The sequence below is a fragment of the Physella acuta genome, unplaced genomic scaffold (assembly GCF_028476545.2).
Source record: "Physella acuta isolate Inbredline_101_S28 unplaced genomic scaffold, ASM2847654v3 ptg000952l, whole genome shotgun sequence".
NCBI lineage: Eukaryota > Metazoa > Mollusca > Gastropoda > Physidae > Physella > Physella acuta.
The window spans coordinates 41,506-66,002 of record NW_026732469.1 but is presented as its reverse complement, the minus strand read 5'-3'; the positions used below and the strand labels follow the sequence as shown (position 1 = coordinate 66,002).

General features: G+C 35.3%; 1 protein-coding gene across 1 annotated transcript; it reads right to left on the bottom strand.

Moving 5' to 3' along the window:
- Positions 1 to 773: 773 nt before the first annotated feature.
- On the bottom strand, positions 774 to 23,547 carry LOC131953778 (uncharacterized). Its single transcript, XM_059317148.1, has 10 exons — positions 23,427 to 23,547; positions 16,249 to 16,360; positions 15,341 to 15,468; positions 12,905 to 13,034; positions 11,698 to 11,849; positions 11,450 to 11,561; positions 3,037 to 3,161; positions 2,242 to 2,371; positions 1,473 to 1,628; positions 774 to 853 (listed from the first exon to the last, which is right to left on the bottom strand). Coding segments are annotated over exons 1-10 (1,101 nt in total). The 5' UTR covers positions 23,482 to 23,547; the 3' UTR covers positions 774 to 852.
- Between the last annotated feature and the right edge of the window lie 950 nt (positions 23,548 to 24,497).

The following is a 24,497-nucleotide window of genomic DNA, read 5'->3' as shown; positions in this document are numbered from 1 at the left end:
AATTCTACCCCCGCCCCCGAAAATTTCAAGTACCCCCACCCCTCTCCGGGGAGGAAAAAGTCTGAAAGAAACACTGGTGTCGCGCTTAGCCACTACCCGAAGAATTGCATTAAAGAAATTGCGAGAAAACCACTTTTTAGATTAGACACATTAATTAGGCGGTAATTTTATTATAGAGTATCGATGAGGAAATTTCTTTTGAGTTGGGGAGGGGGGGTGGGCTCAGACGTTCTTACGCGGGGGTGGGGCTTCGCCCCTACCCAAAGAATTGTATGAAAGAAACTCTTCACGCAAACCACTTAGATTAGACAAAATTTCCTTTTTATTCAATGTTTACTCGAGAATCAATGACGTCATATTACTGTGTGCACTCTCCGGCTTGAGATTATTTTCTACTCTGTGCTAAATGTGACGACGTCATACTTGGTTTTTCGAATTACTATGCATATTTTTAATTTGCTTGTCTTTTTTCTAGAGCGTTCGTGTCAGATAGATAGATAGACAGACAGCGAAACTATTAGTATTAATGGAGGCATGATCGAGTCGGCAAAAGCACATGGTTGATAAATTCAAACCCTCTGGCAGTTAAGGCTCGATCCCTTCCAACACTAAAAATTAAGAACTAAGAAGAAAGAAGAAGAAGACTGACGCTGTAAATTAAATGTCTAAGGCAGACAAAAGTAAAAATATATAAATGTCACAAAACGAATATTTCCACCGGATAATTCTGACACATAAAACAATACTTAAAATAAAAGATCTAAACTGATATTGGTATCTATACTTTTATTGGCAGATACATTGTATATAAGTATCATCGAAATCCGTATCTTATCCTGCCCTTCTCAAATTTCTGGGGGAAAAAGTGAAAAACAATACAAAACACCATTAGTTTACTAAGTTGTGTAATAGTAAAACGTAACAAAACCACTAACTTAAAAAAATATGTAGACTAATTAAGCTACCTTGCTGGATATTGAAAATAAATGTTCTTTTTGTCCCTTTTTATCTCTAATAGTATTCTCTATATCTACAATGATTTTTTGAAAATATATCTTAATTCGTAGTACAATTACGCTATTGGCGATGATATTAAAGGTCAATGACATACCGAAAATAGATATTCTGGACACTTCTGTAAAACATAATCGTTAATCTTACACACCGTGGTGTAGATTCCTACACCTGTCTCAGTTTATGACATCATCATCATCATCATCGTATTTTCCCTTTCGTGCCCGAGTTTCTTCTAGGCAGAATTCAGTCAGTGGAACGTCACTGTGGGTGGACACAGTGACGTTCCACTGACTTGAACTCGGATTCGAACGCGAGACTTTCGGGTTAGCAGCCTAGCGCTCTGTCTCTAGGCCACGCCGTCCCACATTTTATGACACTACCGAATCTACCTGACTAGCTAGCACAAATCGCACACCTAGGATTCTCCTTTCACCTAAGTAGGTGCCAAAACGTACCAATGTTCTGTTGCAAGCTCGTTCCTAATACAATTCTTGTGGTAAAAGTATCCTTCCTCATTCTCAAAGTTAAATGTGCTGTAGAATTCCCCTCCAATTTTACCACAAAGAGCTGTCAGTTCCAAATCATAACAGTCCTTCATTTTGTTCAGAATTCTAGTTCACAAAAATAAAAAAGTGTACATTTTATGTTGGATTTTTTATGTTCAGATACATAATGAAGGAAAAATAGAGCAAATACTTATCTTTGTACAGATTTAATGCAATAGACGTAACATTTTTTTTATCCATTTTTAATTACTTAATCGTTTCAAAATAGAATAGCATCTCTCAGGAAAAAAAAAAAGAAATGCGCTCCAAGTGTACGGCAAACAATATATGGGCCTATATAGGATGTTACAGCTGGAAACTATTTCTGCACCGATGAAGTGAAAAAAGGTATGGTTATTCATAATCAATGCAGATATATTGCACCTATTATATGCTTCTAAATTACAAAAGTCCAAAGAATATGCAACCGAAAACATTTACTCCTATAGAAACTTACTACCTAAAGAAACCTTTAACATTTTCATTAAAATAATGCAGTAACTTTAATTATATTTTATTGCTGTTATTCATAAAGTCTTATTATTACAATCAAAATATTATATTTTGTTTTTTATTTCCCAAGACACTTCTAATTAAAAGTTGCATACATCACTGTTTTCCCAGTAGGTAACAAACAGTTTATCTTAACCAAAATATCAATAGTATTACGACTTTTTACCTGCATATTTCTGCATTGTCATTTGCTTCATCAGTTGTGTAGGCTGTAGAACAAATACTAATCGCATTTTCAACCTTATTCTTCTTGTTCTCATCAATGAGGCATTGTGAAGCTGTCAGAGCGTCAACAGCTATTCATGTAAAACATGGATTCAAGATTTTAGATTTTAAAAATCTATTGATAAAATATCAGGCAATAAGGATGAAATGTAGTACAGACCATTAAAAAGTCATTTTAGTTACAAGCTTTACAAGCTTTTATTTAACTCGCAACGCTTGTCTAATTGTTTGTTTGTTTGTTTGTTTGTTTGTGGCAAATCTTGTAACTCATTTTTTTCCAACATTTAAAAAACAACCCAACCTAATGGCAATAAAAGTCTATCTATTTTTTTATTTAATTATTAGTTTATAAAAATTACTAAACGGTTTTGAAACTAATATGAAATAACAACATTGAATCACTCGATCATTAATATTTTCAATAAAAGAAAAAGAGCTAACTAGTTAGACGTTATCATCCGAATAGTCTGGTAAGCTTTGATCCATGCCGAATGTTAAAAATTGTAGAGTCGGTCGATCTAGTAAAGGGGCAGATAATAACGTTTTTAAACGATTTGACACGTAGAGATAACGCTATTAAGAACTCGATGTCACGGAAAGCTGCTTTTAAGGGGGTTTTCAAAAGGTATTCTAAATGAGTACGTATCACAGAGTAGGGTCAATTTGAACAGTGCCACCATGATCTTATTCTACGAGTTAACAAAAAAAACGCTGCATTGATTATGAATAACCATACCTTTTTTCACTTCATCGGTGCAGAAATAGTTTCCAGATGTTACATCTTTGTCATAGAAATCCACAATCTCGCTAATGTCACAGTCTTTGTGTTTTGCCACACAATCGGTATATGTATTAAATTCACTTTGGTCATGAGGGATAGTTTGAAGAATAACTATAAATAGGCTTATATATATATATATATATATATATATATATATATATATAAACGTTTACGTTTACGTTGACGTTGACGTTGACGTTGATGTTGATGTTGATGTTGATGTGTATGTTTATGTTTATGTTTATGTTTATGTTTATGTTTATGTTTATGTTTATGTTTATGTTTATGTTTATGTTTATGTTTATGTTTATGTTTATGTTTATGTTTATGTTTATGTTTATGTTTATGTTTATGTTTATGTTTATGTTTATGTTTATGTTTATGTTTATGTTTATGTTTATGTTTATGTTTATGTTTATGTTTATGTTTATGTTTATGTTTATGTTTATGTTTATGTTTATGTTTATGTTTATGTTTATGTTTATGTTTATGTTTATGTTTATGTTTATGTTTATGTTTATGTTTATGTTTATGTTTATGTTTATGTTTATGTTTATGTTCATGTTTATGTTTATGTTTATGTTTATGTTTATGTTTATGTTTATGTGACCTACTTAGGTCTAGTCATGTTTTATTTTTGGTTTGACATTGTATAATACCTTATATGGATTGATGGTGCAACCACCGGGTTTTTTCCACTGTCTTATTAAGGGTGTCTAAGACTAAGAATTTTTCCATCAAGATCTGATTGATTGATTCAGATCAAATGAACACCCCAACCAATGGCTACATGAGTTGAGGATAACCTCCCCTGTGGCCTAAGTCTTTAACTAGATCGCACACACGCGACACGAGGCAGTCTACCTTGATCAAGCGGTCCATTATGACCAGGCCGTCCATTTTGTCCGGCAATAGATTCTGACCATTTGAACGTGAGAGAACTTAAGTCCTGAGTGTGCAATGCCAATGCTTTCTTAAGTTGTTTTAGTCTTCTAGTATAATATTACTTGTCGCCAAGTGATTCTTGAAGCTATAGCAGTGTTGTGTGACCTGTGGCTATTTTTATACAGTGTTAAAATCTGTGATAGTATTTTTTCTTACGCTCTGTAAGTTGGGTTTTGTTATTTTCTAAATTAAATATTTTATCTCGTTTAACCTAGTGTTCTGCCACAACTGTGTTCGCTTATTAAAGGTTGTATGCAGATTGAATGAGTTGTTAACTTCAATAGTATCACTAGTTTTCCCTAGACATCGAAATCGAGCCCTAGTGTGCTGTTGAGTTAGCGTTCATTCATTTAGGCTTTAAGTCATTTGCATATAAACCCGAAAAAAGAATCCGGGGGCGTTCACCATCTATCTGGCTGGTAGATAGGTAAACGTTACAAAGTGGGGGCTCGTCCGGGATTTAATCTGTCGTTCCAGTTGTTGGTTATATCAGTTAAACACTAAGTTTAGTTTGATTTAGTTGTTTTTCTATCCAGTGGCGCCGTGTTCTTACAACGCGCGCAAGGCTAGAGGTATCTAGGTCAAAAGCCAGACGTGTCACGATAGGAGGTCAAGTACACGGCCCAGCGCTCCGTGTTAATTTAGAGAATCTAGGCTTGTTTTGATTTTGAAAGTTAGTGTTATGGAGTCTTTCTTATCTAATCCCACTTTTGAGGAGGTAGAGAAGTTGAGTAGAAAAGTTTTGATTAGTGTTGTTAAGGAATTGAAATTGGATTATTCTGTTACGCAGAAATCAGAGGTGTTGAGAGATAAAATTGTTGTTCATTTTATTAATGAAGGTGTATTTGATGAAAGTTTGTTGGCTGGTGTGTTAATCCGCGAGGAGAAACCTCTAGAGAAGGTAGAATTAGAAGCTAGAATTGCTTTAGAGAAGGAGAAAGTTACTTTAGAGAAGGAGAAATTTGCTTTAGAGAAGGCTTTAAAAGAACAGGAGTTAGAGGCTAAAATTGCTTTAGATAAGAGGAGGTTGGAATTAGAATTTGGTCAAGTTAGTGATGTTACTTCTCTGGTAGATCCAAAAAAGTTGTCGGTGGGGCAAGTGATTGCCAAATTTGGGAAATTAGTTCCTAAATTTGATGAAACAGATTTGGTCGTTTTCTTTAACTCATTTGAGAGTTTAGCGAAGACATGTGAGTGGCCCGAAACTTCCATTACTGCTTTATTGAGCACGGTCCTTACTGGGAAAGCTGCAAAAACATACCAGGCACTCTCTCACGACGTTCAAAATAACTATAGTTTGGTCAAGACTGCCATTTTGAAGGCCTACGAACTGACGGCCGAGGCCTATCGGATGAAATTCCGAGCACTCCGCAAGTTACCCACTCAATCATATGTGGAATTTCTCTTTGAAAAGGAGAAAATATTCTCAAGGTGGCTACACTCTGAGGAAGTTTCTGAGTTTGAGAAACTCAGGTCACTTATCCTAAGGGAAGAATTCCTAAAGTCCCTGCCTGAAGAGATACGACTACACATACTGGATAACAAGATAATTGACATCCAGAAGGCTGCTGAGTCGGCTGACACATATATGTTGGTGCATAAGAAACCACCAGTGTCAGGAAACCGCCTCAACCCCGTGCTTCCCCTTTTTGGCAGCAATCCTCCTGTTGGCCAACACGTGAAGGCATTACAGTCCAGGGAGAAACCAAGATCAACTCTCAATCGTCGAGCAGTATGCCAGTTCTGCAAAAGACCTGGTCATCATGTCAAGGACTGTTACAAACGTCTTCAATTTAACAGAGAGGTGGTGCGTACTTCTGCGCACTATGCTCTATCCCCTCAAGCAGCCAGTTCAACTATGAACTCTAGAATTCTAAAGGACTCTAACCCTAAGTGTCCGCAAGAAGGTAGTCAAGTCTCCACGCATTATGTGCAGTCACATTTTGACTGTTCACGCCACCATCCAGTTTCTTCCGAGTCTACCGATCTCGAGGGATCGAGAAAAGTTGACTTTTCATCTTTCATTGCCGAAGCTATCATTAGCAAACCAGGTGATCCGTTGTCTCAGCGGAATATCACCGTCCTAAGAGACACAGGAGCGTCACAATCACTTCTTTTGAAAAGTTCAATGGACATTACACCTGAGACGAACACCGGAAGGATTTCCATTATCCAGGGAGTGGGGACAAAATCTACTGTCGTCCCTCTACACAAGTTTGCCCTGAAACATCATCTCGTCGAAGGTGAAGTCATTTTAGGTGTGATAGATAGTATTCCTGTCCCAGGAGTACACCTACTTTTAGGGAATGACCTTGCGGGAAGCAAAGTATACCCCTGTACGGTTCCAAACCCTTTGTCAACAGTTCCAGCTAATGATAATGAACTGTATCCTGCATGTGTGGTGACAAGAAGCCAGACCAAACAATTAGCTGACACAACGTCTGAACCACACCTACCATCATCGTCAAGAAATTCGACTCCCAAACTGGAGTCTATGCTTCCAGAAAACACAAGCCTGGGCTTACCCCTGAGAATATCTCAGGAAGACATCATTAAAGCTCAACAAGTCGACGCGGAACTCAAAGCAATGGTCGAAAAATCTCTATCATCTGACGATGGGGAATATTTCTCCGAGAACGGCCTCTTCTTTCGTCGCTCTGTACCAGTGAATGCCTCACCAGCCGAACCATGGTTGGGTAAAAACCAGCTGTGGGTCCCTCCACCTTATCGGCATGAAATACTTAAACTGGCACATGACCATCCAATGTCAGCGCACCCAGGAGTCACTAAAACGACGGCGAAGATCAAAGAACTGTTCTTTTGGCCCAAAATAAGAAATGATGTGTCGCGTTACTGCAAAAGTTGCACGAACTGTCAGTTGGCCGGAAAGCCAAACCAGAAAATTCCTAAGGCCCCTTTGAGTCCGATTCCTGTATTAGAAGAACCCTTTTCTAAAATTCTCATGGACTGTGTAGGTCCCTTGCCTAAAACCAAGGCGGGCAACGAGTACCTACTTACCTTTATGTGTTCAAGTACCCGTTTTCCCGAGGCGTTACCCTTACGGAACATTAAGGCAAAGACTGTAGTCAGAGCCATGACCCGGTTCTTCACTACCTTTGGATTACCTAGAATTGTTCAAACAGATCAAGGCAGCAACTTCACCAGTCACCATTTTCAGGAAGCACTAGCCAAGCTAGGCGTTACCCACATCACCAGCTCAGCCTACCACCCTCAGTCTCAAGGCGTACTTGAGAGGTTCCACCAAACCCTCAAAACCATGCTAAGAACATTCGCTAAAAGTAACACCCAATGGGATGAGACTGTTCCTTGGATTATTTTCGCCGCGAGGGACTGTGTCCAGGACTCTTTAGGTTACTCTCCTTTTCAACTTGTGTTTGGACGTTCTGACCGTGGTCCCCTGAAGCTGATCCACGAACGTTGGACAGGTACCAGTGATCATCCAGTGGAAAACTTTGACGATTTTCACGTTCGACTGAAAGCCGTGTGCGAAATGGCTCACAAGAACTTAAGAAAGGCCCAAGTGAGAATGAAAGGACTGTATGATAAGAGTTCTCGTAAACGAACATTCAATCCAGGCGACAAAGTTCTTGTGCTAGTGCCTAATCTGAACAATGCGTTATCCTTGAGATATTGTGGACCCTTTACTGTGCATTCAAAATTAAGTGATTTGAACTATGTTGTCAATACGCCCGACAGAAGAAAGAAACAGACAGTGTATCATGTTAACTCACTGAAAAAGTATTATGATAATTGTAACAATTTTCATTCCACAGCTAAAATTACTTTACCTGTATGTTCAAATGTTTCTGATGATGTGATACATGATAAATTGAAACCCCCAAAATTGGTAAATTCTTCCTTTTTAGGTAATTTAAATGTCCACCTTATGCATTTGTCCACAGAGGAAAGCCATAAATTGTCTCAGTTATTTGAGACATTTCCCTCTATTTTTGGGGATGTCCCCAAGGAAGCGAAGGTCCCACCTCATGATGTAGACGTCGGTGACGCAAAACCCATCAAACAACACCCCTATAGAGTTAACCCGGAAAAAGCTGTTTTGATAAAAGATGAAATTGATTATATGCTCACGAATGATATCATTGAGCCCAGTTTCAGCAACTGGAGTTCCCCATGTCTCCTAGTCCCGAAAGACGGTGGATCTTTCAGGTTTGTGACCGACTTTAGGAAGGTAAATGCGCTCACCAAAGCTGATTCCTATCCTTTACCTCGGATAGAAGACGTTATTGATAAAGTTGGTCAAGCTAAGATAATTTCCAAAATTGATTTACTTTCAGGATACTGGCAAATCCCCTTATCTGACCGTGCAAAAGAAATATCTGCTTTTGTAACCCCTAATGGTTTTTATAGATACAAACGTATGCCCTTTGGTATGCGAAATGCTGGTCAAACTTTCCAGAGGGTCATTAACTCTGTCATTGCTGACATAGACCAATGTGAGGCCTACATAGATGATATAGTTGTATTTTCCAATACTTTTGAAGAACATATTGTGCAGTTGACGAACCTTTTTAGAAAATTGTCTGAGGTGAATTTTACTATAAACTTGCATAAAAGTGATTTCTGTAAAGGTTCAATTACCTATTTGGGTTATCAAGTGGGAACGAACCAAGTTCGGCCCATTGAAGCTAAAGTAGATGCTATTGTAAAGTTGCCACCTCCCAAAAATTGTAAAGAAATCAAAAAGTTCCTTGGGATGGCTGGTTACTATAGGCGGTTCTGTCAAAACTTTTCAGCTGTTGCTGAACCTCTTACCGCATTATTGAAAAAGGGTGTTGAGTTTGAATGGTCAAATAAATGTCAAGAAGCTTTTTTAACCATTAAGTCATTTTTATCTAATGCTCCTGTTATGGCTGCCCCAGATTTCAGCAAGCCCTTTAAACTTGCCATTGATGCTAGCAACTTAGCCATTGGTTCAGTCCTATTTCAAGAAGACAACATGGGGATTGACCATCTCATTGCTTTTTTTTCCAGGAAGTTAAATGAGAACTAAAAGAATTACTCTACTATTGAAAAAGAAGCTTTAGCTTTGGTTTTGTCCTTACAACATTTTGAAGTCTATGTCTCTTCTTCAACCAATCCAGTCAGAGTGTTTTCTGACCATGATCCCCTGAAATTTACCTCTAAGTTAGGACAGACAAATCAAAGAATATTGAGATGGTGTTTATATTTCCAAAATTTTAATCTGGAAATTTCACACATTAAGGGTAGTGATAATGTTGTGGCTGATTGTTTGTCAAGGATGTAAAATCTTATTACACACATTGATCATGTGACATGTTTTGTGGTTCATTAGGACCATATACAAGTGTTGTGTTTGGGTGACACTCACATGAAAATGAGTGGTATGAGTTTTGAATTTTTCAAAATTCCCATCCTGTTGAAAATTTTGTTTATTTTCAGGTGAACCTTAATTAAAGGTGGTTTTTGATTATATGTAATCTTTTATGATAATATGTCTCATATGACTCAGTTGATATTGTAGCTAGTCATTGAAATAAAGGTCTTACCCTGGCGGGTTTACCACTTTTAATATACACATGGAAATATTGTAATACCCCTTTCTGAGGGATTTTGATGTATAATTATTTGTTGAAGGGTTACTCCCCTTTCACCAATTGTAAAAGTTTGAGTTACTTCCCTTTTATGTTCAGGGATATTTTCATCTGGTATTAAGATTTTGATTGCCTACATTTGTAAGACATTTTTTTATTTTCATTGCCAGATTGGTTCCTTATGTATGTTTTTGTGGAACCTATCTGTCACTTCCAAAAAGGGAGGGCATGTGACCTACTTAGGTCTAGTCATGTTTTATTTTTGGTTTGACATTGTATAATACCTTATATGGATTGATGGTGCAACCACCGGGTTTTTTCCACTGTCTTATTAAGGGTGTCTAAGACAAAGAATTTTTCCATCAAGATCTGATTGATTGATTCAGATCAGATGACCACCCCAACCAATGGCTACATGAGTTGAGGATAACCTCCCCTGTGGCCTAAGTCTTTAACTAGATCGCACACACGCGACACGAGGCAGTCTACCTTGATCAAGCGGTCCATTATGACCAGGCCGTCCATTTTGTCCGGCAATAGATTCTGACCATTTGAACGTGAGAGAACTTAAGTCCTGAGTGTGCAATGCTTTCTTAAGTTGTTTTAGTCTTCTAGTATAATATTACTTGTCGCCAAGTGATTCTTGAAGCTATAGCAGTGTTGTGTGACCTGTGGCTATTTTTATACAGTGTTAAAATCTGTGATAGTATTTTTTCTTACGCTCTGTAAGTTGGGTTTTGTTATTTTCTAAATTAAATATTTTATCTCGTTTAACCTAGTGTTCTGCCACAACTGTGTTCGCTTATTAAAGGTTGTATGCAGATTGAATGAGTTGTTAACTTCAATAGTATCACTAGTTTTCCCTAGACATCGAAATCGAACCCTAGTGTGCTGTTGAGTTAGCGTTCATTCATTTAGGCTTTAAGTCATTTGCATATAAACCCGAAAAAAGAATCCGGGGGCGTTCACCATCTATCTGGCTGGTAGATAGGTAAACGTTACATTTATGTTTATGTTTATGTTTATGTTTATGTTTATGTTTATGTTTATGTTTATGTTTATGTTTATGTTTATGTTTATGTTTATGTTTATGTTTATGTTTATGTTTATGTTTATGTTTATGTTTATGTTTATGTTTATGTTTATGTTTATGTTTATGTTTATGTTTATGTTTATGTTTATGTTTATGTTTATGTTTATGTTTATGTTTATGTTTATGTTTATGTTTATGTTTATGTTTATGTTTATGTTTATGTTTATGTTTATGTTTATGTTTATGTTTATGTTTATGTTTATGTTTATGTTTATGTTTATGTTTATGTTTATGTTTATGTTTATGTTTATGTTTATGTTTATGTTTATGTTTATGTTTATGTTTATGTTTATGTTTATGTTTATGTTTATGTTTATGTTTATGTTTATGTTTATGTTTATGTTTATGTTTATGTTTATGTTTATGTTTATGTTTATGTTTATGTTTATGTTTATGTTTATGTTTATGTTTATGTTTATGTTTATGTTTATGTTTATGTTTATGTTTATGTTTATGTTTATGTTTATGTTTATGTTTATGTTTATGTTTATGTTTATGTTTATGTTTATGTTTATGTTTATGTTTATGTTTATGTTTATGTTTATGTTTATGTTTATGTTTATGTTTATGTTTATGTTTATGTTTATGTTTATGTTTATGTTTATGTTTATGTTTATGTTTATGTTTATGTTTATGTTTATGTTTATGTTTATGTTTATGTTTATGTTTATGTTTATGTTGACATCCGTCAACTTATTCTTTGTAAATTTAACCGATGAAAGAAATAGCAACTCACTCACAAAAGGCTGCGAGTGTTGTATTGTCGATGCTGTAGTACAATTCACTTAATAAGTTGCCTATTTCATCCTCCAAGCATTCAGAAAGTAGATTACATTTTTTCCAACTTACTAAATAATAAAATGTGAATTTAAATCAAAATGTAACTTCCAATCATAATACAAGTTTTAAATGTTCAATAATCTTATTTAAATTTCTATAAAACTTTTAAAATATTTTGAAACGTTAAATTATCTTTATCTAGACCTTTATGTTTTTCCTCCTCCAATTTACAGCCATAAGCGAAAAATCGTCCCTCCAACTCTTCCCAGATTAAACTGCTGTAGAAGTCCCCTCCAGCTCTACCACATAAAGCAGTCAACCTTGTTTCATAACAGCTCTGCATAAGTGATCCAAGCCTATTTGTAGATATGAAATGGAGACACGGTCATTTTCTCAGGAAAAACACTCTCCTTACAAATGATATCAGGACTAATGACCCGAATATATTGATCTCAGGATAAATTATCCCAAGACAAAAATTTAAATGATCTAATGTCAAACGATACTAAGACAAATAATCTCAGGACAAATGATCTCATTTGAAAATATCTCAAGGAAAACGATCTGTTAACAAATAATGTCATTACAAATTATCTCAGCGCAGATGATTGGGGGAGAAATGATCATATAAAAAATCAACTCACGACAAATTATCTCAGAATAAATAATCTCAGGACAAATTATCTCAGAATAAATCGTCTCAAGACAAATTATTAGGACAGATGATCTAACATACATAAATATTTCAAAAACACTAAATTAGAAGAAGCTGAATTTATAAAAGAACTCATTACAAAGGATCCCAAATTAAAAAAAAAAATAATATCTTATGACAAATGATCCGTTTACAAATTTTCATGGAAAACGATCTTAGGACGAATGATCTCAGGACAAATCATCCCAAGAAAAAATGATGACAGGCAAATGATCTCACGGACGAATGGTCGCATGATAAATTATTCTTTTTACTAATAATCTCTTGAAAAATAATCTCAGGACAAATGATCTCATTACAAATTAATTATCACAGGGCAAATGATTTTAGTGCAAATGGTATCAGGTCTATTGATCTAAGGACAATTGATCCAAAACATATATATTTTAAATATTAAATAATTTTAAATTTCTGTTACAAAATATATATAATATAAATATGATAAGAAAGATATTTTAAGATTTTTCTCGTATAGAATAAACTGAATCTACTTAACGGATTATTTTATAACCTATTAAAACATTGTTTTGAAAATGTATATATATTGTTTTCTGATGTTATCCACGAAGTATAATTCCTATCTGTATATGTGTTTTTCTTGCCCATACAACGTCTAACGCATACGTCATTAGGTTAAACATTTAAACAGCAAGTCACATAATGTTTCATCTAAACTATAATATTAAGTTTTATTACTGGCACACGTCCTCTATGAGATTGTAAGGATATCTGTAGATGATCCATGAACAATAATCTATCGCATTTTCAACTTCTTCCTTCTTCTTCGTATCAGTAAGGCATCGTGAAGCAGTCAAATCGTTAACAGCTGTTCACAATAAAAGGTATTTAAACATTAGTAAAAAACAAATTGTTTAAACAATAAAAAGTTTAGATAACTAAGATAAATTATAGTGTAATTATTTTAACATGTCAAAAAACTGCTTATTAAGGATATAATGTGAACAGAAAGTAAGTATATGAAACAGGGGTGTGTGGGATATGTGGCGGGGTTTATTTAGTTTTAGCTTGTTCTTGTCCTGGAGTGGTGTTATGTGGTGTAATATGGTTGCATGTGGTGTTATGTGGTGTGGTTTGATGTTAGATGGTGTCTTGTGATACGATGTGATGCTGTGTGGTGTCATTAGGTTTCATGTAGTGTGGTGTCGTGTGGAGTGATGTATTGTTATTTGATGTTATGTGATGTGGGATGATGTTATGTTATGTGATGTTATGTTATTTGATGTGGTGTGTTGTGATGTTGTGTGATGTTGTGTGATGTGGTGTCATGTGGTGTGATGTGGTGTAATGCGGTGTCACAGGGTATGATGTGATGTGGTTTGAAGTAATGTGGTGTGATGTTGTTTGATGTCGTGTTATGTGATATAGTGTGGTGTTGTGTGATGTGGTGTGGTGTGATGTGGTGTGATGTAGAGTTGTGTTATGTGGTATCGTGTGGTTAATGTAATTTGATGTGGTGTGATGTGGTGTGATGTGGTTTGATGTGGTGTGATGTGGTGTGATGTGGTGTGATGTGTGATGTGGTGCGATGTGATGTGATGTGGTGTGGTGTGATGTAGTGTCGCTATATAATGTGGTGTGTAGTGGTGTACAGTGACGTAGTGTGATGTGGTGCGGTGTGGTGTGGTGTGATGTGGCGTGGTGTGATGTTGTGTAATGTGCTGTGGCGTGGTGTTATGTTGCGTGATGTAGTGTGATGTGGTGTGATGTTGTTTGATGTCGTGTTATGTGATATAGTGTGGTGTTGTGTGGTGTGATGTGGTGTGATGTAAAGTTGTGTTATGTGGTATCGTGCGGTTAATGTATTGTAATGTGGTGTGATGTGGTGTGATGTGGTGTGATGTGTGATGTGGTGCGATGTGATGTGGTGTGATGTAGTGTGGTGTGTCGCTATAAAATGTGGTGTGCAGTGGTGTACAGTGATGTAGTGTGATGTGGTGTGATGTGGTGTGATGTGGTGCGGTGTGGTGTAATGTGCTGTTGCGTGGTGTTATGTTGCGTGATGTGGTGTGATGTGGTTTGATGTTTTGTGATGTTGCGTGATGTGGTGTGATGTGGCCGTGAGTGATGTAGTGTGGTGTGATGTAGTGTGGCGTGGTGCTATATAGTGTGGTGTGCTGTGGTGTACATTGTTGAGTGATGTGATGTGGCGTGGTGTGATTTTGTGTGATGTGGTGTGGTGTGATGTTGTGTGGTGTGATGTTGTGTGATGTGTTGTGGTGTGATGTTTTGTGATGTGGTGTGGCTTGATGTTGTGTGATTTGGTGTGGTGTGATGTAGTGTGGCGTTGTGTTATATGGTGTGATGTGGTGTGATGTGGTGTTATGTTGCGTGGTGTGATGTGGTGTGGTGTGATTTAGTGTGGCGTGGTGCTATAATGTGGTGTGCTGTTGTGTACAGTGGTTTGATGTGATGTGGTGTAGTATGATGCGGTGTGCTCTGGCGTACAGTGGTGTAGTGTGTGTAGTGTGATGTAAAGTTATGTGATGTTATGTCATGTGTTGTGATGTTGTGCCATTTGTTGTTATATGGTGTAATGTGTTGTAATGTGAAGTTGTGACGAGTAGAATGTTTTGCTTTTCTACCCGAAAGTACCTATAGTGAAAGAGGAACAAAGGAGTACCCATATATGTTTCATACATCGTGGGAAAAAGAATTTTGAATAGGTTTCAAGTAACCGCAAATCAAGTTATTTGATATATTTTTTTCCATGTTCTACATGCCTCTAGGAGTGTGTTTATATAAGTGGGTTTTAATGTTTGTGCAGGGTTTAGTATATGTGTATTGCATGGTTCTTATAGTTATACTTCAAATTCCCGAGATCGAACCCCCAGGCAGATGAGGCTCGATAGCTGGGGATAACAACGTATCTAGTACAGAAAACAAGAAAAATCAAACAACTACAGCCTTGTTGATTGTTTTTTAGGTTGACAAATACAATGATAACAAAGTGAGAATGAACACGGGCTTACAGCGTGAGCTCGCTGTCTAAAGAAGGCTGAGAAAGTTGTGCAATTAGTTGTGGTCTACCACCCGCTGGTATCACAACATTGGGTCTAATAGTATAGGCTAACTTGGGCCGAGCCTCCTACCACAGATTGAGAATAGCCATACCTTTTTTCGACACATTGGTGCAGACATACTTTCCCCGTGTAGTTATCTCCTCATGGTAATGTACAATGGAATCATCGTCACAGCGCCATGCAATCTCGTTTACACAATAGATGTAGTCATTCAATTCACTAATAGTAGCGTCGTGGGTGAAACGGGCACGTGGTTAAAATTAAATAAACACAAATATAGAGTAGGCTATATATGTATATATGTATAAACATATATATATATATATATATATATATATATATATATATATATATATATATATATATATATATATATATATATATATATATATATTCTTTCATTCTTTCATTCGTTCATTCGTTCATTCGTTTATTCGTTCATTGGTTCATTCGTTCATTCGTTCATTCGTTCATTCGTTCATTCGTTCATTCGTCCATTCGTTCATTCGTTCATTCGTTCATTCGTTCATTCGTTCATTCGTTCATTCGTTCATTCTTTCATTCGTTCATTCGTTCATTCTTTCATTCGTTCATTCATTCATTTATTCATTAAATTCATTCATTAAATTCTTCCACTAAATTCATTCTCTATCTATTTATATTTTATTTTTTAATTTTATTTATGTATTTATATTTATATATATATAATTAAAAAAGCATTTTTTTCAATACATATGTATTTACTTTTAAAATTAAAAGTTGAAATATATCTAAACGTTAATGGTTATTATCATGACTATTTCCAGGGCAAAAATATTTGTAAAAATTGTGGCTTACTTCATGCTCGACATTCTTGTTAAATTTGTTGTGTAATTCTAGTTTTCTAACATCTCTAGACGCTAGTCTACTAACATGCCTATTTGACTTATAATATTGCATCCGTCATAATATTTTAAAGTTATAATCAAATCTATATAAACAGTCAGGATTGATACGCACCTACAAAATGCTTGCAGTGTTTTACTGTCTATGTAGTAGTATGGACGAGGCAAGAATTGTTTAATGCCAGGAGTCACGCATTTCTTAAGTGTGGAACATTCCTCGTTGCTTTCTAATTTGAGAAAAATATGTACACCTTTATGTCATGAAATAGGATTCTCTAAGTGGGACATAGGCCTATTTATGGTGGCTTTCTGATTTTAAAAACATGTGACTGTTCGTATGGTGTTTCATTGTAAAATAGATGCTATCAAGATACATTTGAAAATAGTTATAAATATCACAATATAATTGTCACAGGCCTTTCTCCTACCTTTTACATTACATATACAGAATCAAAAGACAAGCCTTCTTTTGCAATGTTTCATATTTATTTTGTTTTCACACAGGCAGCATGTTCACTCAAGCTACGCCATATTCTTGCCTCCTTTTTCTCCTGTTCCTTTCGCGCATGCGCACAGCCACTGTCTCCCTGATGCAATCTCGCCTTATTACAACACACACACTCCCAAGATACAATCCACCAATATTTCACTGTTATACGCCCTTTCTCCCGTTTAAAAAAAATAATTTATTAATTTTTTTTGTTATATAGATCACATTCACTATAAAATATTCATTATACATGTAACAGTGAAATGAAAATCATGTTGAAAAAGAAACTTGCTAATGAACATCCTAAATTATTTTATATGTACACTTTTTAAATTTAAGCAATGATATTTATAAAATACATGGCAAAATGTAAAGCGTCACTTATCTTATAAGTATCGCCATTAAAAAAAACTTAGGTAAACCTTCTTAGTTTAGTAAGAACACATGACTCTAACTAAGGAACATCTCCTCTTAGTGTAACAAAAAAAGAAATCATTAAAACTCACTAAGGAATATTACCTCTTAGTGTATCTCAAAATAAATCTACTTAGGAAAACTCTCTCTTAGTAGAACAAAATCATAGCTATGCAATAGCTCCCATGGGCAAATCATATCCTTGATTTCCCTACTTCACTGGCTGAGGTAAACTCCTCATCATAACATATGTAAATCACCACATCTGTCAGGTCATACTGCCATAATCATGTTCATTACTTAACAAGATATACAGTATACATACAAATCATAAAAATACAACAAAATGTATGTTCATTTTCATTACTAAATTAAAATAGTGGTAAAACATATTTATACGAGTCATATTATGACTTATTCCTATCTTGCTCACATTTGTAAAATGTTAATGTTCTCTGGAATTACACATCACATACTACGTTATTCAAAATTTCCTTATAAGGATTGGCTGATATGTCTCAGGTCATTATTTTCTTTAGTCAGTTCCATGTTTGTTTTTTCATCTTCAATCTGTCTTGATAAAAAATTCAGCTAGTGTATTGTGCAGTCCCTTTACAGGTTAGCTTTTCTTGACATAATGTTACTAGACAAATCCATTTTCCTTATGAAAGCAATATTTACCAAGTCAAAATTCCAAACACATAGTTAAGCTCTGTTAATTGAATACAACTTTAAACAACAATAGAATCCATTAGCATTACCATATAAAGTGCAAAAAATACACAACTGCTTTGTTCATGAACATCAGTTAACAAAATACAAGGTCCAATAACAAACTAAACATTTGTTAACACATTATGATAACAAACTCCATGCTTTACTTTAAATGGTTTTCTAACTTACAAATTCCCCTAAAGTCAATAACATGTAAAATAATGTATGTTAGTAGTCCCTATATCACTGATGCTTAAGTACCAATGCACACAACATAAAAAGTAACAGGTTTTGTTAGCCAAAAAGAATGTGTAGAGCCAATCAATGAAATAAATTCTGTTTAAACTGCTGAGGTTGGTGATACAACTAAAGTGGTTAAATATTATTTTGTTACATCCACTAAACCAGGTTCTATATGCATGATAACTGATGTTATATATTAAAGCTTGAAAGTAAAATCTTAAAGGAGTAGTAAGTTCAGCATATTTATCCACAACATATTATAAAAATTGCATAGTCCCAACAATGCTTTCACTTCTTTCTTTGTAGTAGGGGTTTTGATATTTAATATTTTGTCCTTATTTCCTTCAGTAGGTCTAATTTCTTTATTTCCAACCTTAAATCCTAGGAATTCTACTGTATCTACTCCCACATGCAGTTTCTCTGGTGCTATGGTAACCCCATGTTTTCTAAGTCTTTCTAGTAGTTCTTTTAGTGTTTCTATGTGTTCTGCCCATGTGTTATTATGTATGCATATATCATCAACAAAGAAGACCAGGTTTTTCATTCCCTCTGTTATTTTATTCATGAATTTTCGGAACGTGGCGGTACTGTTCATAAGTCCGAATGGCATCACCTTCCATTGACATAGACCTTTGCTAGATGTAAAGGCTGTGTATTGTCTTGACCCCTTTTCCAGTCCTATTTGCCAGAAGCCTCTGTTCAAATCACAAGTGGTGAAAATTGAGGATTTACTGATAGTTTCCAAAATGTCTTTAGGATCATTCATGGGTTCAGCATCTATCTTAGTCCTTTTATTCAACTCTCGATAGTCACAACATATCCTTACTTTGTTGTTCTTTTTTCTTACTATCACCATGGGTGATGAGTATGCTGATTCTGTTCTTTCTATTTGCCCAGACTCAAGTAGAAAATCCAGTTCTGCTTCAACAGCTTCTCTATAAGCAACTGGTACTTGGTAATGCTTCCCTTTCATAGCACTATAATCAGTCAATTCTATTGTGTGTTGAATTGTTTCAGTAAAACACATTTCTGTTGTAATCACATCTTTGTACTCATTCATTATTTTGTCTATTATGTTTTTCTCATTCACTGGGATATGATTAGTCTTAATTTCTTGTGTATTACAGCTTTCACTTATTATAGTACAGGCCATAAGTTCCTCTTCTATCAGTTTCTCTGGCTCTACTTATAATTTCTTCATTCTGTCTATGTGTATAGGAGTGTTATTTCCCTTTATGTTTATTTCATAATTTACATAAGATAGTTTCTTGATTACTTCAAAAGGTCCTTGAAATACATCTATGTTTTTTGCTGTCTGGCAGTTTGACAAAAGCTAAATCTCCTCTTTTAAAAGTTCTTAAATATCTATGCTTGTTTTTTATATTTCTGTGTCTTTCACTGGCTACTTGTGCATTCTCTTGGGCTGTATGGACACCATAAACTAATCTCTCTCTAGTCTGGTTTACTAGTTCATGAGGATCAAATTCCTCTTCGTGTTTATTTAATAATTTGTGTTTCAATAAAGTTAATGGGCCTCTTGGCTTTACCCCATATATCAGTTCAAAAGGAGAAAAACCTGTTGACTCATGTTTAGTCTCTCTGTATGCGAATAGTACTTGAGGTAAATACTTGTGCCATTCACCTGGGTGATCATCTGTTACCTTTTTTAACATAGTCTTCAGTGTTTTATTCCATCTCTCATTAATCCCATTTGCTTGTGCATGGTATATGGTACTATGTACTTGTGCAATGTTCAAGAAGCTTGTGAATGCCTTTGTCAATTTTGCCTTAAACTGTGTTCCATTGTCTGATAAAATTGTATCAGGAAAACCAAATCTTGTACATACACTCATCACAGCATCACAGATAGCCACAGCTGTAATCTCTCTAAGTGGTATTGCTTCTGGCCATCTGGTTGCCCAATCCACTATAGTTAATATGAACTTGTGGCCCTGGGAAGTAGGGTGTTCCATAGGTCCAACTATGTCCACTGCTATTTTTTGGAATGGTCTTGTAACTCTATCTGTCTGTTGTATAGGTGCATTATGTTTCCCATCAATAGGATTGAGTCTTATGCATTTGGTGCATTTTTGTATGTGTGTTTTTATGTCTTCCTTCATTAAAGGCCAGTAGTAATCTTCAGCTATTCTCTCAAATGTATTTGTGTGCCCCCAGTGGACTGTCATGTGCTTGTTGTAATATCTTTGTTCTCATAGTGTGTGCCACCACTATCTGAGTCTTTTCATTATTCTTGTCATCAATATATTTCCTGACTAAAACATTATTTTCTTTAGTGTACTTAGATCCCCTGGCATTCATGTTACTTGTATTGGTGTTTTTCAGTATATTTTTGAGAGTATTGTCTTCTTCCTGAAGTTTAATCCATTCATTTATATCTTCTCTTAATTCTGTGTTGCTTTCCTCATTGTCCACACTTCCCTGATTTGCTTGTTTCTGTGCTCTTGTCTCAACCGCTGCTCCAATTTGACTTTCCCATCTATCTATATCTTCCTCATTACTTTCTTTCACCTCCTTTACATTCCCAATGATCATATCTGCTATTGGTTCTTCCATGACTGCCACTTTATATTTACCTTTCAGCCAAGCAGAATCTATATCAACTACTGCTATCTTACACTCATCCTTAAATTTCTTGTTTGCATATGTCATTCTCATTATGCCAGGAATGTATTGTTCTGGTCTTACAAGACTTTTCTTAACAATAATGCATGTGCAACCTGAATCTCTCAGGCACATTACTCTGACATTGTTTACTATAGCTGGGAACATCTTCAGTGTTGTATTGCTTTGACTAACAGATGCCACCATCTCTGACCCTTCTACCCCTGCTGATATCTCTTGATGATTATTTCTACAAATTCTATTTTCTCCCCTGTTGTCTGGTCCCATTCTTGGCTGTCTACTTTGATTGTGGAATTCATTTCTACTTTGTCCATTATACTGTTCTTGTCTGTAATAATTACTTTGATTTCTATAGTTGTTATTAGGTGCATAACCTCCTCTGTAATTATTGCTGAGATATGTATCTCTATTTTGTGAGCTGAGACACTCAGACTTTACATGGCCTTTTTTTCCACAGTTGTAACACTCTATGCTTCTGCTATATTTATACCTGTCTGGTTTCCATGTGGTAGGTGCACTGTTGCTTCAATCTCTCTTGCTGTTGCCATACCTTCTTTGATCCCTGCTAGAGTTTCTACTGTAGACTGCTGCCGAAATCTCTCCCTGCTCTCTTTTGTCTAACATAGCCCCTGGATGTGCATCCTTATAAATATTAAGGTGCTCTATTAATTGTTTCTGTGTCCTAACTTTTCTTTCACTCAAAAAAAGTGAATAAACTATCTGTTGCATTATTTAAAACATGATCTATCAGGTTGAGTTCAATAATTGCTTAAGGATTCTTTAAATCTATTTCTGCCAATTCTAGCCTTTTGTTCATGCATTTGCGAATGTCAAAAATGATCTGGTTTATGTCACCAGTGTTGTTAATTCTAGCTTCTCTTATAGTCTTTCTGTAATAGTCTTCTGTGTTTCCAAAATGTTTCATCAATCTTTCTTTTACTAGGTCATAGTCTTCTTTTTCAGCCACAGACATACTTGCTATTATGGCAATAGTCTCTCCTGTCAAATTAGTCAATAAAGCCTGTGCCTTCCCAGCAGGTGAATAATTAAAACTCTTAGATGTTTGCTCAAATTGTATTAAATAAGTTTCCACACTTTCTTCTTGTGGTTTGAATGCTCTGAATTTAGGCTTCCAATTGTCCATTTTGTGAACCTTGCTGTCTTGAGATTGGTTACTTTTAATTTTTTCTAATTCTAACTCATGTTGTCTCTGTTTTTCTCTATCTTCTAATTGTCTCGCTTTTTCTCTATCTTCGGCTGCTATTTTAGCTAGATTTAGTTCCTTATCAGCCTCTATTTTAGCTCTTTCATTATCAGCCACTTGTTTAGCTTTAGCTGCTTCCCTCTCGGAAGCTCTTTCTTCCCTTTCAGCTGCAGCCAATATTTTTTTTCTGCTATTTTATCTTCAACCCATTTGGCCTTTTCTGCCCCAGTGTATCCAAAAGAGTCAGCCAACTCCATGTATTTGGCATAGAGCTCGAACTCCATCGTAATGATGCAAGCACAGTTATTCAGTTACAATACTAAATCTAGATGTAATTCTTTCTTTTACGGTGTAGAGCACCGACCACTTCTGACAGCAAAATGTCACAGGCCTTTCTCCTACCTTTTACATTACATATACAGAATCAAAAGACAAGCCTTCTTTTGCAATTTTTCATATTTATTTTGTTTTCACACAGGCAGCAGGTTCACTCAAGCTACGCCACATTCTTGCCTCCTTTTTCTCCTGTTCCTTTCGCGCATGCGCACAGCCACTGTCTCCATGAAGCAACCTCGCCTTATTACAACACACACACTCCCAAGATACAATCCACCAATATTTCACTGTTATAATAATGAATTAGATTTCTTTGTAAATGATCATATTGTTAAATCATAACATAAATATAAAACTATTACAATTTTATGATTTTAAATGAAATATTTTAATAAAATAAACTGTTTCGTTAGTTAAGTGCACAGGGAACTTAGCTTTGCAAGAGATTTTTAAGACTGACAATACTTTTTTAAATTGCTTTATTTCGAGGAGGGTCGCAACTAATTTATCGGATTTGTGGCAAACAGACGCAGTGAACTTTGAGAAGAAAAAAAACACCAAAATGTTCAGAAGAAAAATTCTTTTTGCCAGTTCAATTAATGATTAATTAAAGTTAAAGTCTTGTAATTGCAAATCTACAATTATTACAACGTGCTAACTATAGAGAAAACAATTCTACACCCAACTGTATTATTAACAAACTATAGATAAACATCGTTATTAATCATGCAGTGATTAAAGTTTATACATACATATATATATATATATATATATATATATATATATATATATATATATATATATATATGCTTTGTTTCTTGGGGGGGGGTGACACCACAAAGTGCCGCACCACGTGACAATCGACCTAGAGACGCCACTGACCAACAGGACATAATACAAAGTATAACAAATCCACTGTATATAAGAGTATCATTATGAAAATTATCACTAATTTGCTATTAGATATTATTAACCTGCGATATGGTTAAGTGTCACGAGTTAAATTATCGCTCACCTGTAATAAATTAAACTACCACTCAACTGCCATAAGGTAAAATACCACTCACTTAAAAAAGTAAATGTAAAGTTCTCTTTTCAAACCTGACAGTCCTATTAAGGTCACTTGTTTCTGTGACCACAGCATATGATCAACTAGTGTGGTCAGCACTATGCCCATCGCTTTTACTAACTAAAACCCGGATTCGCGCTCGAGACTTTCAGGTTAGCAGACTAGCGCTCTACCACTCACCTGCCGTGGCGACAAACGCGGCAAAGATCAGAACAACTTTGATCACGTTGGTCATCTTTAACAGGTAGAAACGTAAGCTCTCCTCGTATGTTCGTGTGTGTGTTCTTGCTTTACTGTCCACTCGATTGAGCACAAGCAAGGCATGTGCCGTTTAAATATGTTAACGGGGCTTTTTTTAGCCACAGACACACAGTGTCGGATCTACTTTACAGAATGTACACACTCAAAGAGAGGTTCAGCTTCTAAATTACTTTACATAATTCACGTATCTAAGAATCTAAGAGGACACATGCTTAAAGAAAGTAGACTACTCGACAACCTGTTTTTGAGCTCATAAGATATTAAAATCCGTAACAAGTTTAGTTGATATAAATAGTTAATTTAAAAATATATTATATTCTGAATACCCTTGATAATTATAAGAAATAACACACTTGAAAAATTTATATTGTTATTAAATAGACGACGTGACTTATTAACTTTGAGTGTAAAAGAAATTAAATTTTGTTGTTCGTTTCATTGAGATAAGTACTCATTTCCAATATACCCGTAAACAAGATATGAAAAAAATAACTTGTAAAAAATGGATATGCCTTGGTTTTAAATGGGCTAAACCTGTTGTCAAAGGACAGACGAGATAAAAGTTTTTATTTATCTACTAAATCCTTATAAGTCATCACAGTCTTTAGATGAAATTTAGTACATGGTCTGTTAGTAAAAGTAAAGTACACTTTCCATGGGGCAGGTGAGGTAGAATCATCTTTTTCAGTGGCATCAGAATATCATTGGATAATGTGGTCAGCATTTTTTTAATTTCTTTTTATATTTCCTTAACTTGAGTTCGATACCCTTCATAGCTGGATGGACTCAGGGACGTTCTACAGGCATGATCCTGTATCCGAATTTTCGGGTCAGCAGTACTATGCAAATGTAGTACACAAGTGTAATGAAATGTGTGTATTTTCTCAGACATAATTCAGAATTGCAGATATTGTGCTATTCAATTGTTTTAAAATAAATAAACGAAACTCAGGCAAAGTTTCGACGAACTGATATAAACTAAGCTTTATA